Source organism: Dendrobates tinctorius, unplaced genomic scaffold (assembly GCF_039654945.1).
Source record: "Dendrobates tinctorius isolate UK_male_01 unplaced genomic scaffold, ASM3965494v1 ptg000103l, whole genome shotgun sequence".
NCBI lineage: Eukaryota > Metazoa > Chordata > Amphibia > Anura > Dendrobatidae > Dendrobates > Dendrobates tinctorius.
The window spans coordinates 8,165,800-8,184,360 of NW_027361771.1; the positions used below are offsets into that span (position 1 = coordinate 8,165,800).

At 47.4% G+C, this 18,561-nt stretch overlaps 1 protein-coding gene across 2 annotated transcripts in view; it reads right to left on the reverse strand.

Moving 5' to 3' along the window:
- The window catches only part of LOC141099923 (5-hydroxytryptamine receptor 3A-like), a 111,333-nt gene that overhangs the window by 43,235 nt on the left and 49,537 nt on the right, over positions 1-18,561 (reverse strand). For both annotated transcript variants that reach the window (XM_073588037.1, XM_073588036.1), the window contains exon 5: positions 8,790-8,959. In XM_073588037.1, the coding sequence (XP_073444138.1) occupies positions 8,790-8,959 (170 nt within the window). The remainder of the gene's footprint in view (positions 1-8,789; positions 8,960-18,561) is intronic.

Sequence of the window (18,561 nt, forward strand, 5' to 3'; positions counted from 1 at the left end):
GAGTAAGTCATGTGAGGGTAGATGTCTGAGGGAGTGCGTCCAGGTTGCCTCCACCGAGGTCCCCGCAGATCTTTCCTCGCTTCCCAAACACTATTGACAGTATGCGGACGTGTTCTCCAAAAAGGCGGCAGAGACCCTTCCACCGCATCGCCCCTATGTCTATCCTATTGACCTCTTGCCTGGTGCTGAGCCTCCCCGGGGTCGAGTCTATCCCCATCTCTCCCGGAGACAGAGGCCAAGTCTCAATACATCAGGGAGAATCTGGCAAGAGGATTCATTAGGAAGTCCGTGTCACCAGCGGGGGCGGGATTCTTCTTCGTCCAGAAGAAGAGTGGGGAACTACGTCCTTGCATCGATTACAGGGGTCTTAACGCCATCACCATTAAGAATAAGTATCCTCTGCCCCTGATATCAGAGCTGTTTGATAGGCTACGGGGAGCGAGAGTGTTTACCAAACTTGATCTGCGGGGGGGCTTACAACCGGATTCGCATCCGTGATGAGGACGAATGGAAGACGGCATTTAACACCAGGGACGGGCAAAATGAATACCTGGTGATGCCCTTCGGGCTCTGTAATGCCCCGGCCGTCTTCCAAGACTTTGTAAACGACATCTTCCGGGAAATGCTTACCACCTCGGTAGTAGTCCATCTGGATGATATACTCATCTACTCTGCAGATATTGACTCCCACCGGAGAGATGTTTGCAAAGTTTTCGACCTCCTGCGGGCAAACTCCCTCTATATCAAGTTGGAGAAGTGTGTGTTTGAGCAGGAGTCCTTGCCTTTCCTGGGCTATATCATCTCCGCCCATGGTTTGGCCATGGATCCTGCCAAGCTACAGGCGGTGATGGATTGGCTGGAACCCCATTCTCTCAAAGCGGTGCAGCGCTTTATGGGGTTCGTAAATTACTATAGCCAATTCATCCCCCACTTGTCGACTTTGGTAGCGCCCTTGGTAGCCCTCACCAAGAAGGGTACAAACCCCAAGTTGTGGTCGGAACCTGTCTCCAAGGCCTTCTCCTCTATTAAATCCCATTTCACTAGCGCTCCCATTCTACATCGCCCCGATGTGGATAAACCCTTCATTCTGAAGGTGGATGCCTCTTCCGTCGGTGCTGGAGCGGTCCTGTTCCAGAAGGACTCGCAAGGTCGGAAGCACCCATGCTTCTTCTTCTCCAAGACCTTAACACCGGTGGAGAGGAATTATTCCATTGGGGACAGGGAGTTGCTAGCAATAAAGTTGGCCTTTTCAGAGTGGAGACACCTCCTGGAGGGGGCTCACCATCCTTTCCAGGTGTTTACTGACCACAAGAATCTGGTTTGTTTACAAATAGCCCAGCGGCTGAATTCTCGCCAGGCCAGATGGTCCTTGTTCTTCTCCCAATTCCATTTCACCCTGCATTTTCTCTCCGGGGAGAAGAACGTCCGGGCCGATGCTCTCCTGCTCCGTGGTGTCATCGGAGGAGGAGCCTCGGCTGATAGTCCCATCTGAGGACCGTGCCTCCGGTCTCCCTTGAGTCTGTATCTCCGGGCAAGACTTTTGTCCCTGCCCATTTGCGACCAGAGGTCCTCTCTTGGACTCATTCGTCCAGGGTGGGTGGACTGTTATGAATGAGTCACCGAAGGAGGAAAAAACAAAAATACAAGCTAAGTCCAGAAAACCGGAGAGGTTGGTAGCTATCGGATTGCAGACCCCTGATCCTATTCACACAACTAACAGTAGCCGTGGGGGGTTCCTACGGTGCCCTAGACCCCTCGTTCACAGCCGGAGAACTAAATAAGCCTAAAGAAAGAAAGGGGAAATCTAAACTGCCCCAGAGCAGACCCCAAAGCAATAGACAGCCCCCAACATGTATTGTCGGTGAAAAGCAGATGAAAACACAAACACAGACAGAAAGACAGGTTGAGCAAACGATGGGGCCCAACTAACTAAATAGGAAAGGACAGAAAAGATGCTGGCTGTAATCCGCAAAAATTCTGCCAAAATAATGTCCAACACGTCTGATAGAAAAAAGACCCTGAAGTCACTAGACTTCAAAATCACTATATCAGCACTCAGGTATATTCTGAAGACTGAGCAAAAGATCAACTTGACCAGAGACAAAAATGGAGCTCAGCCTGTACCAACAAGGGCAGGCAGAACACAAACACTAAGTAAACACAAAATCTCATGGAAAAATAAGAGAGCAAATACTTAGCTTTCAGAAGACAGATACTGAACTGGTTTGCAAGAGCTCAGAGCAGAAAGGATCACCAGCACCCCTGTAGGGCGTCGGCTGCCTTATATCCACTCAGTGATTCCGGGTGTCCAATCAGGCTCCACCTGTTCAGATGACAGGTTCTTCCCAACCCAATCAATTTCACTACCTCTCTTCACCAGCAGAGGGAGTTCATCAGACATCAACGGTGAAGGGGAAAATTAACTCACAACAGTGGACATTTTGGGACCAAACGGACCTCTGAGCTTCTGGCGAGAATATACTGGTGGCCGCATATGGCCCGTGACGTCAGGGACTATATTCAGGCGTGCGTCTCTTGCGCCCAGAATCGGTCCTCTCGGTAGCGGCCCGCTGGGCTACTCTACCCCCTGCCGGTAGCGGACAGGCCCTGGGAGATGGTTGCTATGGATTTTGTGGTGGGACTGCCGAAGTCCAGTGGCAGCACCGTCATTTGGGTTGTCACCGACCATTTCTCCAAGATGGTGCATATGGTACCACTCTCTCGGTTACCTTCTGCACGGGGCCTGGCAGCGTTGTTTATTAAGCACGTTTTCCGCCTGCACGGCAGCATGCCGGATAAGATTGTCAGCGACCGGGGTCCTCAGTTTGCGTCTCGGTTGTGGAGAGAGCTCTGTTCCCTGCTCAGCATTGAACTAAATCTCTCCTCGGCCTATCATCCCGAGACGAACGGGTTGGTAGAGAGAGCCAACCAGACCCTGGTCACATATCTACGACATTTTGTCTCGGCCAGGCAGGATGACTGGGCATCCTTGCTGCCATGGGCGGAGTTCGCTTTGAACAACGCTGTGACCGACTCCACCGGTCAGACCCCATTCCTCCTAAATTACGGCCAGCATCCGCGCGTCCCTGTGCCCATGCCCGTGTCATCCACCGACTCTAGAGTGGCAGACTGGGCGGTGGAGGCACGTGAAATTTGGGATCGCACTCAGGATGCTATCCGGGCCTCCAGGGAGAGAATGAGGACCTCCGCTGATGCACATCGGTGCCCTGCTCCGACCTTTGCCCCTGGCGAATTAGTGTGGCTCTCTGCCCAAAACATCAGGCTGCAGGTTGAGTCCGCTAAGTTCGCACCACGCTACATTGGCCCCTTCAAGGTCCTTGAGCAGATCAGCCCTGTGGTCTACCGTCTGGCCCTTCCACCACACTTGGCTATCTCTGAAACGTTCCACATGTCCCTCCTTAAGCCTGTTCACATGTCCCGGTTCTCCGAGTCATCTGCCGGGACATCAGACCTGTCTTCAGACAAGTTTGAGGTCAATGCCATCGTGGGATGTAAGGTGATGTGAGTAACCCTCCCAGGGCTGTGGGGTACTCGGTACCGGGCCCGATGAGCTTCAATGGGAGATGTCACGGCAGCTGGGACCCGGCCCGTGGCCCTGGGCGCACATGTAAAAGGGGGGTTGTGTCAGTGTGCTTATTGTGGTGAACGTTTATAAGTGATTCGTGACGCCACCTGTGGTGTTCGGCAATGGAGATGTAAGCTGACGCTGCAGACAGATCCTCTGGGATGGATGGTGTGGGGCAGCAATAATGTTATAGCCCTCCACAGGCAGGACTGTAGTCCCAGGGCAGAGTAGGTAAAGTGACACGTAGATGGTGTAGTGTTTGACACAAGGGATGTAGCAGTGCTGGGCGGGCTGGCGCAGGAATGAGTGGAGGACACCAGGGCATGTAGTTCCAAAGCTTTTCTCACAGTCTGTTGTACAAACAGGTGCCTCCGTGCCGTGTCCTCCGGGTCAGGGACTCAGTCAACCTCCAGGCCAGATGGGATACTCCTTTCCAACACTCCGCCAACATGTGCCTTTCTGAACGTCTCCTCTTATAGCGCCTTTAAATGAAGTACTCCTAGTACTGAGTTACACTGGAGTTCCTCCTATCCGATGTTCTTATGAACTCTACTTGTACGGCAGACAGCTGTAGCCTGCTTCGGGGACTCCTTGCTTCTAAGTCCCGGCTCACTATCCAGTTGCTGTTGTGCCCCCAAGTCTTGTGTGGGAATAAAGTGGTCACTACTTCTATTCCTCCAGTGTCTGCTGCAGGACCATTAGTATCCATACAACCTCGGGGACCGGGCCCCGGCCTTGCATTTAGAACTTCTAGGAAGGGTTCTCTTCTAACCCACGTCCTCTGTTCTCTTTTACTCCTCGCGTTCCGTACTAATCTTTCTTTCTATGGAGAGTCAGGCTTTCAGTCTATGTTGCTCTTTCTCTCTTCCTTTCCTGTGCCAGCAGACCCAGGTCACTGGGATCTGCTGCAGCACTTCCATCCATCTATCCCTCTCTCCGGGGATCTTCTTCTCTCCAACTCCCTAACCAACTCCTCCCGCTCCTTGTAATGTAAAATAACTCCACCCACCTCCCAGCACGTTTCGTGTTCCAAGCAGGGAGCCACCAATGGGTGCTTTGCTATACTCCAAGCAGGGAGCCACCGAAGGTGCTTTGCTACACTACTTTGTGGTGTGGGGTGCAGGTGTTGGAGTGTGGTCAGGTGTCTCCACCTTACCTGGATGGTGGGGTACCACACCTCAGTAGGAGGTGCAGTACCTCTGTAGCGACTGAGCCTAAAGGGCGCCACAGATGCGGGGCAAAAAGTTTTATTTGGTGGATTGGAAGGGTCATGGTTCAGAGGCTCGGACCTGGGAGCCAGTGGAGAACATCCACGCTCCGCTCCTTATTGCGGCATTTGAGCGTAGCGAGGCTCAGAGAGGAGGGGGCCCTGGGGGATTATGTTAGGCGTCGGGTTCCGGTCGCTGCACAGCAGGAATCCCGAGCCTTGCTTTCGGCAGTCTCCCATTCCTCTCCGGCTGTACAGGAGGCTGCTCAGCAGACTCGTCGATCCAGGTGCTCTGCTCAGACCAGCTCTGTAGGATTAGTTGCTGCTGCCACCTCTGGTCCAACTATAGCAACGCAGGCTGGTCAGCAGCGAGCTACTCCAGGGATTAATTCCTCCTTTCGGTCCACTGAGCATGCCCGTGGGATGATCTCATTGGAGATCGGAGGTCACATGCTCAGGTCCTTCTCCAGCTCGGATTGGACCATCAGGAAGGTCAGGAAGGTCCCGGAAGGACGCTGCTATAAAAGTGTTGCATGGCCGCTCGGCCATGCGCTAGTATAGACTCAAATAGTTTGGAGTGGATGATGATGGATGCATGTATCTGGTGACTGACTCATTATGAAACCCCTTCCCTTTTGATACGTATGTTAGTAAGGTTTAGAGTCCGAGTCAGCGCCTGTCAGTGGCTAGTCTATAGGCCACAGTGCATACCAGCCATCTGCACATTAGCGTCCGATGGTGTCGCCAACTGCAGGGCACTATCGAACCGCAACAAGTGACAGCCATGCCGGTGCAACGCCTTGCGCAACCTGTGCGCTTATCTGGCCCAAACCAGGGCGATTAATGGCGTCCACCTGAGTGGCACTGTGCACACTTGCACTCGTAATTTATTTAACCCTTGCTGGCATACCAGTCGCGGTGCCGAGCTCTAGTGGTCTAGAGGGACTTCAGTCCTGTGGTCTAAGGGCTGAGTTCTGTGACTATATGCTAGCGCTCACACTGCCAAGCTCGGTGAGCAATAACAGGCTACGGCATTTATTATTTGGCGGTTGTGCGGCTCTGTGAGATAACAGAGTCCGCCTCTGTACACATTGGGTGAGGTTAACCCCGTGTGTTCCGTTATTATACCGCCATATCGTGTCTGCCATTACCGAGCAGCAGTTAACACCTCTGCACGGTGGCTGCGAACCCACCTAAAAACCATCTTTATTAATTGGTGCGTTCAGCCAGCCCGTAACAGTACCTCAATGTATTTAAACAGTAAACCTCTTCTTTTAGTAATTAGTAAAATAGTAAATATGTAATTAAAGGTGTTTTCAAGAGCACCGCCCCAAAGAAAAAGGTGAATCTTGATACAACAATCTACCAAACATAAAAAGACCATTTGTTCAGCAAAAAGTGTTAACGACATATTGCAGTGTTCTCACTGAGTTTTGATTGTTGACATTGTTGGCACTGTTATGGGAGCATTTCTGTGTTTTTGTTATCTCAGTTTCATGCTCAGACTACATTTCTGATTATGCTTTGCATTCTGCAACATAGCATCTTAGCATTTTTTTAATTAAACTTAAATACATGCACCTGGGATCCAAATAATTTTTTGCAGTTGGGTTTAATTAACAATATTGCACTGTTTAGCTGTTGCAGGCTTTTTATTCCCCTGAACATTCAACGTTCATGTGATCTGTGAAATTAAATCAGCTGAGAAGAGTTCAATAAAATATTGATAAATGAGTTACAAACTCCCCAGAGATAACAAAAAGACAGAAATGCTCCCATAAGTGATCACCCCATTGAAGAAGCTTTGGCGAAACGCGCGTCAGGCATTTCGGGTAAACATCTCCAGGACATTATTGCTGTCACTATGACCATGTAATTTTCCAGTACTCATTCTGCACTATTATCACTTTTTCCATGTGTTATAACTTATCATTAATCAACTTTACTTACAATTTTTTACATGGAGATCAGATGATGGTTAATTATTTTGACTGGGGAGCACTTATTCTTATTGGTATTTTACTATGTTATTTACTACATTAATGTAACAGTTTATTCCAAGTAATGCCATTGTTTTTTGCATGTTGGGAACACGTATCTATTTGCTTTCAACTTTATATGACTCCTGATTGTAACACCAGTGTCTCTGCATCCCCTTCCCCGGCAGAGACACTGCCGTAGCCCTGCACCTCCCTCTCCTCCTCCTGCCGTTTCTGTCTTGTCTCCGGCACCTCTGTTCTGCACCTCCCTCCCCCAGCAGAGACGCTGACACACTCACCGCCGTGGTCCCCTGTACCCCTGCGACTAGCCGGGTTCTGCACATTGCTCAGAGTTCCCTGGGCACAGTGCTTATAGGGAGAGTGCGTGCCGTCCTAAAGTGTCCCCGGCCAATGGATGGGGAGCACTCATTATTTAAGGCACCTCCACCAGGTGGGTGATACCTGTACAACATTGTAAGAAGGACTGTGGAGTCGGAGCCCAATTTGGTGGAGTCGGAGTCACAGTCGGTGTCATGGAAATTGAGGAGTCGGAGTCAGAGGTTTGGCTTACCGACTCCACAGCCCTGGTATGAGGGAGTCGGAGTTGGTATCGGTGTCATGGAAATTGAGGAGTCGGAGTTGGAGTCGGAGGTTTGGCTTAGCGACTCCACATCCCTGGTTGTAAGTGTGTTCCTAACATCCTTGTCAGTTGTCAGCTCCCAGTGCTCACCTACCTGTCTATCAGGCATGCCCCCCAGCCTGAAAATGACCTAGGCAAAGTAAATAGAGTTTCTGACTTACCACTTTCTACCATGGTATAAAAAGAACTGTGCCATCCATAGAAAAATGATCTTCAGGCATGACAATGCATCATCTCATGCTGAAAAGAACAGCTCTGAGTCATTAGCTGTAATGGTCATAAAAGGAGAGAAACTCATGGGGTGGCCACCATCCTCCCCTGATCTCAATCCTATAGAGAACATTTGGATTATCCTCAAATAAATTCAAGCAGAAATTATCCAAAAACTCACAAGTTCAACTGATGCAACAATTGTGAAGGTGATTTAAAAAAAAGGCTCCTATGTCAACATGGAACTTGGTCTGTTAAAATGTTTTTGATTGAAAAAGCTTTTGATTTCAATAAATGTACCTGCAAATTCAACAAATGACCATTTTCGTCCTTTTCAGCCTTTAAATGGTTTGGAAATTGTTGTGCATAATATTCCTGAACACTGCATTTTGAGCATTTTTACTTTTGAAAAAAAGTGCTATTATCATTGGGAGGTTTATCCAATAATATTTGATTTATACTCTATCATTTGATGATTTGAACATTATACTGACTCATTTGCAGCTACCACTTAGGAAATCAGAGCTGCATGAATCAGACACTGGCTACATTAATGCATTTTTTTTAAAAACATGAAACGCTGCATTGTTTCAGAGAGGACGTGCTTGTAAAAGCCAGCCGGGGAATACGTGTCTCTGATGACTAGTCCAAGATGCAATTCCCTGGCAGCTTCTGCATGCCTCATTTCTATAGACTGATAGGTGTGTGTGTGTGTGTGTGTGTGTGTGTGTGTGTGTGTGTGTGTGTGTGTGTGTGTGTGTGTGTGTGTGTGTGAGACCTGTCAGCCAAGGGAAGTGGGCAGTGAGACTCCACTGGGATTGGCCTCTTGGACTAGTCAGCTTTTACAAGTATGTTTTTCTGAAATATCAGAGTACGAATGTTTTCAGAGTAAAACACACCTGGAATCATGCAGCAAGTGTCTGATTCATGCTGCCCATGGGTCAGCTGCATGAATCACTTGTCTGGGTTCCCTTTAACATACAAGTAGAGGATTACGATAATGTTTTCATTATGGTGTCGGTATTAACATGTCGTAGACACCTGAGTTCTTAGTATGCAATAAAAAGATTCGCAGAGTAAAACGTTTATAATGTTTTTAGGCACTTGTTGAGTAAATTGAAATTTGCTGCTCAATGGCTAATAAAAGTCCCTATTTGGAAAACTTACCTAGATGCACAGCACTGACAAGGGAAACAGAGCACTTCTGAGTATCAAATGGAAAGTAGTGAAAGTCCAAAACGCATGTGCTTGTCAAACGGATTGGTTTAATAGCTTTAATCATGCCATCATGGGTCAAATTGGCATACTTCATCCAAGTGGATGTATCCTCAAGAACTCTGCCAAAAAAAAATCATAATTCCAAAATTATACAAACTGCACATTATTCTGCAGCAGAGAATAATCATGGCATGGGTATTGGGATGATCAGATGGCATTTTTTGTAAGTCTGAAGGCCACATTGTAAAAGGGCCCTGTTAAAGGTGCAGATACGGGTTCCCATAGAGGATTGGTTTGCAATTCTTAGAGCTCATGCAGGCAGGTGTATAAATCGGATGTGTGCTATACGATTTCTGTTCGGCAAGTACAGGGACAGCACACTCACCCATGCTATACACTAGGGCTGTTCAGATGAACTAGTTTTCTCTGTCCAACTGTCCATGGAAAAAAAAAAATTGCCGCATGCACTACTTTCTTGTGTATATAGGATGACACTCACCCCTTTAAGTCTATGGGTGCACAAAAAAAAATCTGATCTCACACAGTGAATCAATGTGGCATTCTAATTTTATGGATACATATCTATTATTAACTTAGGAAACTGTATTTTATCATGTACAAAACAGCAATTTGAGTACTGCTTTTTGTGTTATAAACTTTGGAATAGCAACATAAATCCCGCGCTATAGAACCTAATAGCCCCAAATGTCCTATAGATGTAAAATAAAGCACACCTAAAATACGGTCAAAAAGAGGTACTGTGATCAACCCTATGGGATTGGCTAAAAAAGGAAGTATTTGGAACTCTATGGTAGCTGCCATTAATAAATAGAAATAAAAAATATAAAATACAGATTATAATAGACCGACCCAGAAAGCTCACACTGAGGTAATACATGCGTCAGTGATTGTGTGAGACCGCTGCAGGTTAATATGTTCAGGTGTGCATGTTTCACACAAATAGTGCAAATATGTTCCTTGCTGTATTGGGCCACTTGTAGCTTCTGTCCTGGCAGTAGATGCTGGTGAGGTCCTGGTGGAGCGAGCGGTAGGTTGCGGGAGTGTCCTCCCATTAGCTTGCCTCCCCAAGGCTTGCTGGAGTGTTTGAAGGCGGCGCGCTCCAGCCAGAAACAACCCTGCTGACTCACAGGAGCTGTGGCAAAAGCATAACGTCACAAGCAGAGAGCTATGGGCTCACGGGGTGGCCAAAAACCGACGCATTTCAGAGGAGACGTGTTCCTTCTTTATCAGCGCCCTGATGAAGAAGGACTGCATCTCCTTTGAAACGCGTCGGTTTTTGGCCACCCCGTGAGCCCATAGCTCTCTGCTTGTGACGTTATGCTTTTGCCACGCCCCCCACTTGCCTCGCGAGTCAGTGACATTGTTCCCGGCTGGAGCGCACCACTTTCAAACACTCCAGCAAGCCTTGGGCACACTAACAAGAGGACGCTCCTACAACCTACCGTCCACTCCACCAGGATTGATTTAAGTGACGACCGAAAATCTGCAATTCAGGTGTCTCATGTTTTTCTTTTCTCTTTACGCCATTTACCATACTGGTTAATTATTTAATATTTCCTTTTTAATTTCTTTATTATTACGTGAGGTACAGTATATATACACTAGCGTTCAAAAGTTTGGGGGTCACCCAGACAATTTTGTGTTTTCCATGAAAACTCATACTTTTATTAATTAAATGAGTTGCCAAATGAATTTAAAATCTAGTCCAGACATTGACAAGGTTCGAAAAAATGATTTTTTTTTTTAACTGAAATAGATTTTTATTAAGAAGAACATCACAGTATTCATACAACAGTGGTAGAAGCATTTTTGATTTTCCCATAACCCCCCCTCAACAATGCAAACTCACCCCACTCCCAGCCCTTACTGTTGTAATAGGTCACCGAGGAGGATGGCAGGAATAGCCTGGGCCACCAGGAAACCAGAAAGGTTGGTAACTTAGTGAATTGCAGACCCCTAATCCTAACAACACAACTAGCAGTAGCCGTGGGGCGTACCTACGATGCCCTAGACGCCTTGGCACAGCCGGAGAGTTAACTAAGCCTAAAGCAAGAAAGGTGAACTCTAAACTGCCCCGAGTAGAACCCCAAAGGAATAGATAGCCCCCAAACATATATTGTCGATGAGACAAGATAAGGCACAAACACAGGCAGAAAATAGACTGAGCAAATGATGGGGCCCAAACTGTCTAGATAGGCTAGAACAGAAAAGACACTGTCTGCAATCACGCAAAAACCCTAAAAAATCCAACACGTCTGATGTACAAAAAACACTGAGGTCTCATGACCTCTCCCCCACTATATCAGCATTCTGGTGTGAACTGGCAGCAAAGCAAAAGAGACTAATATAACAAGGGACTGAACAAACTGACACAAGCTGTGACATATGGAGCGGGGTCCAGTACAGCCCCAGCAGGGAGCATGCTGAGCCCTCACAGCAAAACAGAAAACAGAAAAGGCAAAACCAAATCAGATGCAAAGGATTAGCAAATGAACAACTTAACTGAAAAATTCAGGATCAGGCAGGAGACAGCAATCCTCAAAATGCACAGGAAGAAACCAAATCACCAGCAGCAACTGAGGGAAGCTTGTTTTTATTATTATTATTTATTTATATAGCACCATTAATTCCATGGTGCTGTACATGAGAACGGGGTTACATACAAAGTTATAGATATCGCTAACAGTAAACAAGTTTCCACAACAAATTTACAATGACAAACTGGTACAGAGGGGAGAGGACCCTGTCCTTGCGGACTTACATTCTACATTGTTCATTATATTGTTCACTTAAATCCTCCCAGTCAGTAACCCCTGACTTCCATTCATCGTCTTCAGCTGGCAGACTTCTATCAACCCGGCCAGCTCCACCACCCGCAGTAACCACCAGAGGGAGCCCCAACTCAGAAGTCAGATCAAGAGATTTCACAACACCTTCCCCCTTTAGACAGCTCGTATTATCCCTTTAACACCACCTGTACACGTATATAGAATTACATTATACAACATCATCTGTTATAACAATGTAGACAAACAACCCGCATATACATACCCCCGAGACTGTTCATTCACCTATCCACTCATCCCAATTCCATCCAAGGCATCCACAGTTTGTCATACATCACCAGTTTTCCCCTTTTCTTGTAGACCCCCTTCTCCAGCTTAAGGACATGCTTCACATAGGCAAGGTATTCTCCCCTTAAAGGTGGATCTTCCTTTATCCAATTCCTCGCTATTACTTTTCGAGCCATATATAGTAATCTAGCAATTGCCAGAAAAATGATTTTTATTTGAAATAATTTTCTCCTTCAAACTTTGCTTTCGTCAAAGAATGCTCCCTTTGCAGCAAATACGGCATTGCAGACCTTTGGCATTCTAGCAGTTAATTTGCTGAGGTAATCTGGAGAATTTTCACCCTATGCTTCCAGAAGCCCCTCCCACAAGTTGGTTTGGCTTGATGCGCACTTTTTGCGTACCATACGGTCAAGCTGCTCTCATAACAGCTCAATGGGGTTGAGATCTGGTGACTGCGCTGGCCACCACATTACAGATAGAATACCAGCTGCCTGCTTCTTCCCTAAATAGTTCTTGCATAATTTGAAGGTGTGCCTTGGGTCATAGTCCTATTGTAGGATGAAATTGGCACCAATCAAGCGCTGTCCACAGGGCATGGCATGGCGTTGCAAAATGGAGTGATAGCCTTCTTTATTCAAAATCCCTTTTGCCTTGTACAAATCTCCCACTTTACCAGCACCAAAGCCACCCCAGACCATCATATTACCTCCACCATGCTTGACAGATGGCATCAGGCACTCTTCCAGCATCTTTTCAGTTATTCTGCGTTTCACAAATGTTCTTCTGTGTGATCCGAACACTTCAAACTTGGATTCGTCTGTCCATAACACTTTTTTCCAATCTTCCTCTGTCCAATGTCTGTGTTCTTTTGCCCATATTAATCTTTTCATTTTATTAGCCAGTCTCAGACCTGTGAGACGTCAATTTCTACTACAGACTCTAATGTACTTGTCTTGTTGCTCAGTTGTACAGCGGGGCCTCCCACTTCTCTTTCTACTCTGGTTAGAGCCTGTTTGTGCTCGCCTCTGAAGGGAGTATTACACAACGTTGTAGGAAATCTTGAGTTTCTTGGCAATTTCTAGCATGGAATAGCCTTCATTTCTAAGATCAAGAATAGACTGTTGAGTTTCACATGAAAATTCTTTTTTTCTGGCCATTTTGAGAGTTTAATGGAACCAACAAATGTAATTCTCCAGATTCTCAACCAGCTCAAAGGAAGGTCAGGTTTATAGCTTCTCTAATCAGCCAAACTGTTTTCAATTGTGCTGACATACTTGCACAAGGGTTTTCAAGGGTATTCTAACCATCCATTAGCCTTCTTACACAGTTGGCAAACACAAATTACCATAAGAACACTGGAGTGATGGTTGTTTGAAATGGGCCTCTATACACCTATGAAGATATTGCATTACAAACCAGACTTTTGCAGCTAGAATAGTCATTTACCACATTAACAATGTATAGAGTATATTTCTGAATCATTTAATGTTAGCTTCATTGGAAAAACCTGTGCTTTTCTTTCAAAAATAAGGAAATTTCTAAGTGACCCTAAACTTTTGAATGGTAGTATGTATTGTGGTACAGTAAAGGGTGTTTTACTGGATGGGAGATATGTTTCTCCCAGCAGATTAATGTTTAGCCGGGTTTTTCCCTAAAGACGGGACCTGCGATGATGTCAGGGTCACGTGATCAGCCCATGTGGTGTCTACCTCACTGGTGGGAGGGGTTAGGCCCTATTTAATGGAGGTTGGTAATTGCCACTGTGTGAGTGTGTTTCTGGAAGCTACAGGAACTTGTGTGGACTCAGCCTGAAACTTGTATACAGGATTCCCATGCTGCAGGACTATAGCAGCAAGACTCGGAAGAACCCCGGGAATGGCACCTGGCGGATGCCGCAGGACCTGGCAGCCGCTTAGTTACGCCTGTCCCGTGCAAGGGGTGAGTCTGAGACCAGTGGTTCTCCAAGCTGGAGTATGTGTTTGGTTTTCCTTATGTTTTGTTAAGCTGTTGGTTACTGAGTGACATTAAAACCATTGGTATTGGACTTTATGCCTGTGTGTTGCCTCGTTACTGCCACCCGGCTATTGCCTACCAGAGCGAATCCCTACAATTGGTGGAATGAATGCGGGCAGAAGCAGTGAGGCCAGGCTGTTTTTTTATTTTTTGATTTGTACCCCAGCCTATGTCCTGGGTGAAACGAGTGGCAGAGACCCAGGCGGGGAACTTTCCAGAAATGGAGGCCACGGTAAAAACGCTCATAGAGGCCATGTGGCAGCAGCAGGCTATGCAGCAGCAGGCTATACAGCAGCAGCAGGCTATGCAGCAGCAACAGGAGGCCATGCGACAGCAGGCTATGCAGCAGCAGGAAACCAATCAGCTGTTGATACAGCATATCACGGCAGCGCAGACAAAAGGAGCTGACCGGGGAATCCATGAGGTCCAGAAAGCGGTTTGTATAGCGATTCCCAAGATGGAGAAATCGGACGATGTGGAGGCATACCTGGACATGTTCGAAGGAGTCGCTGAGAGAGAGAAGCTACCCCGGGACCATTGGGCGGATGTCCTCGCTCCGTTTCTGACTCCAGGACTGTTGAAAGCATGTCAGGACCTACCTCCAGAGCAAAGGGTGGACTACACGGCCGTCAAGGGTGAGATATTGGCACGCCTTGGGGTAAATGTGTTAGTGCGGGCCCAGCGGGTACACCAGTGGGAGTTTACCCCCTCCAAGCCAGCCCGGTCCCAGTATTACGACCTGTTGCACCTGTTACAAAAGTGGTTGCAGCCTGAGGTGTTGTCCCCCACGGCCATGCTGGACCGCATAGTGACTGATAAATTTTGGAGGGCTTTGCCCCACTCCCTCAAGACATGGGTCGGTCAGGCATCCCCTACTAATGCCATGCAGATGATAGACCTCATAGAAAGGTATGGGGCTACCAAAGAGTTACAGGGAGGGACCTCTCGAAAGGTAACAGGAAGGTTCCCTAAGTCCCCGCCCCGGGTTCGGCGAGCGGAGCCCAGGAAGGCCGCTCAGGACTTACCAGGGGAAGTAAGGAGCCCCATAATCTGCTGGCGGTGCCAGGAACCAGGTCATATGAGAGCTGATTGCCCCCACCTGACTGAGCCCATGGACACCAATTTTGGGTATCGCCAGTCCCATTATGCCGAACCAATGTGTGCAGTGGGCACCCCAAAAGGCCCCAATATGGAACATTTGTGTCGTGAGGAAGTGTAGGGCACCCCAGCTGTTTCCCTATTGGACTCAGGGAGTCTTGTAACCCTGGTACGAGCCAGGCGGATACACACCAGCGAGCATACGGGTCGGAAAATTGGGGTGTTGTGTATACATGGAGACTTAAAAGACTATCCCACCGCACTAGTGGTAATCAGCACGCCAGCAGGGAGGCGGTGCCACGAGGTGGGGGTGGTGACTAATTTACATTATGAAGTGATAATTGGAAGAGACTTTCCGTTGTTTTCTGTGCTGTGGCCGTCTGTTGTCCCGTCCACTGAGCAACTGCCGGCACCAGAGGCAACCAGGTTACATTCTCCAGAAGGGGGGGCATGAACCTGGTGGCCCGGAGGAAGAAGTGCTGGTGGTAGGAATAACCTTCCCTTCGGTGGAGGAGGGGGAGAGTTCTCCCATAGAAGTATTGGCTGGAGAGCTGGAAGACTTGCCGCTGGGACCCGAGTTGTCAGACTTGAATGTATCAGGTGACAATTTTGGTACAGCGCAACTCCGAGACCTTACTTTAGCCCGGGCCAGAGAAAATGTACTGTTTGTCAATGGGGAACCCCAAGAACCTGGGGCAGATACGGTGTTTCCACGCTTCGAGTTGAACCAGGATTTGTTGTACCGAGTGGAGAAAATACGTGGGGAAATGGTCGAACAGTTACTGGTACCTCAGACGTATCGAAGGCTGGTAATGGATTTAGCGCATGCGCATGTACTTGGGGGGCATTTGGGCCAAAAGAAGACCCTCGACCGAATTCTGCAGCGATTTTACTGGCCAGGGGTTCATGAAGAAGTTAAACGGTACTGTAGCTCCTGTCCAGTATGCCAGGTAACCAGTCCCCAGCCTCACTTTCGGAGCCCTTTGGTGCCTTTGCCAATTATAGAGGTACCCTTCGAGAGAGTGGCCATGGACCTGGTGGGGCCTCTCAATAAGTCGGCAAGGGGACACTAACACATTCTTGTAGTTCTAGACTATGTTACCCGATATCCTGAGGCCATTCCTCTGCGCCACACATCAGCTAAGCTTATAGCAAAGGAACTTATGGGTATGTTTTCAAGGGTGAGAATTCCGCAAGAGATTCTAACAGACCAGGGAACCCCTTTTATGTCAAAAATTATGAAGGAACTCTGCCGGTTGTTAAATATCAAACAGTTGCGCACCTCGGTCTATCATCCCCAAACAGATGGTCTGGTAGAAAGGTTCAATAAGACACTGAAGAGTATGTTAAAAAAGGCAGTTTCCAAAGATGGGAAGGACTGGGATCTTTTATTGCCATATTTGTTATTTGCAGTGCGGGAGGTGCCTCAGGCATCTACGGGGTTCTCACCCTTTGAACTATTGTACGGCAGGCGTCCGCGGGGTTTACTCGATATAGCCAAAGAGGCCTGGGAGAATCAACCTACCCCCCACAAAAGTGTGATAGAACATGTTGCAAAAATGCAAGAGAGAATGGAGACCGTCCTACCCATGGTCCGGGAACATATGGAGGCAGCACAATGGTCACAGAGTCGGGTCTATAACCGGTAGGCTCGGGTAAGAACCTTTAGCCCTGGGGATTGGGTCTTGGTGCTTGTGCCTACCGTAGATAGCAAATTTCTTGCAAGGTGGTAAGGACCCTACGAGATCATGGAGAAGGTGGGGCCAGTAGACTACAAGGTACACCAGCCAGGACGGAGAGAGCCAGAACAGGTTTACCATATTAATTTGCTTAAACCCTGGAAAGATAGAGAGCACCTTGGTGGGGATAGTCCGCTGCCAGTGTTTCAGATGGAAAAGGCTCCCTTACCTCGGGGCGAGGCAGGAGAAACCCAACCCGGGGTCAAAATTGCAGATACTTTGTCTACTAAACAGGTTCAGGATGTCCGGGAGTTCATTAGCCGAAATACAGATGTTTTTTTGGAGCTCCCGAGACGCACCTCCCTAATCCAACATGACATTGTCACAGAGCCACAGGCCAAGGTCTGACTAAAGCCATATTGGGTGCCTGAGGCCCAGCGACAAGTCATCTCGGAAGAGGTAAAAATGATGCTACAGTTAGCGGTCATAGAAGAGTCTCAGAGTGAGTGGGCCAGCCCAATAGTTCTAATACCCAAGCCTGATGGGTCTCTAAGATTCTGTAATGATTTTAGAAAACTCAATGACATTTCCAAGTTTGACGCCTACCCCATGCCCTGGGTTGACGAGTTGATAGACCGCTATGGGCAAGCACGGTATTTTACAACTCTGGACCTCACAAAATGTTATTGGCAGGTACCCCTAACAGAGACGGGGAAGGGAAAAACGACGTTTATAACACCTGAGGGGCTGTTCCAGTATAAGGTGTTACCCTTTGGATTGCATGGCGCTCCATGTTGTGAGTTCATTTTCCCCTTCATTACTGAGGCCCGAGGAACTCCCTCTTCTGGTTAAGAAAGGTAGTGAGCCTGATTGTCAAACACCTGAGGCTGATGATGAGGACTGGCTGAGTGGAGTTACGGACTGGATATACAGTCATATGTAAAAGTTTGGGCACCCCTATTAATGTTAACCTTTTTTCTTTATAACAATTTTGGTTTTTGCAACAGCTATTTCAGTTTCATATATCTAATAACTGATGGACTCAGTTATATTTCTGGATTCAAATGAGGTTTATTGTACTAACAGAAAATGTGCAATCTGCATTTCAATAAAATTTGACCGGTGCAAAAGTATGGGCACCTCAACATAAAAGTGACATTAATAGTTCGTAGATCCTCCTTTTGCAAAAATAACAGCCTCTAGTCGCTTCCTGTAGCTATTAATGAGTTCCTGGATCCTGGATGAAGGTATTTGTGACCATTCCTGTTTACAAAACAATTCCAGTTCAGTTAAGTTTGATGGTCGCCGAGCATGGACAGCCCGCTTCAAATCATCCCACAGATGTTCAATGATATTCAGGTCTGGGGACTGGGATGGCCATTCCAGAACATTGTAATTGTTCCTCTGCTTGAATGCCTGAGTAGATTTGGAGCGGTGTTTTGGATCATTGTCTTGCTGAAATATCCATCCCCTGTGTAACTTCAACTTCGTCACTGATTCTTGCACATTATTTTCAAGAACCTGCTGATACAGAGTTGAATCCATGCGACTCTCAACTTTAACAAGATTCCCGGTACCAGCATTGGCCACACAGCCCCAAAGCATGATGGAACCTCCACCAAATTTTACTGTGGGTAGCATGTGTTTTTCTTGGAATGCTGTGTTTTTTAGCCTCCATGCATAACGCCTTTTTGTATGACCAAACAACTCAATCTTTGTTTCATCAGTCCACAGGACCTTCTTCCAAAATGTAACTGGCTTGTCCAAATGTGCTTTTGCATACCTCAGGCGACTCTGTTTGTGGCGTGCTTGCAGAAACGGCTTCTTTCGCATCAC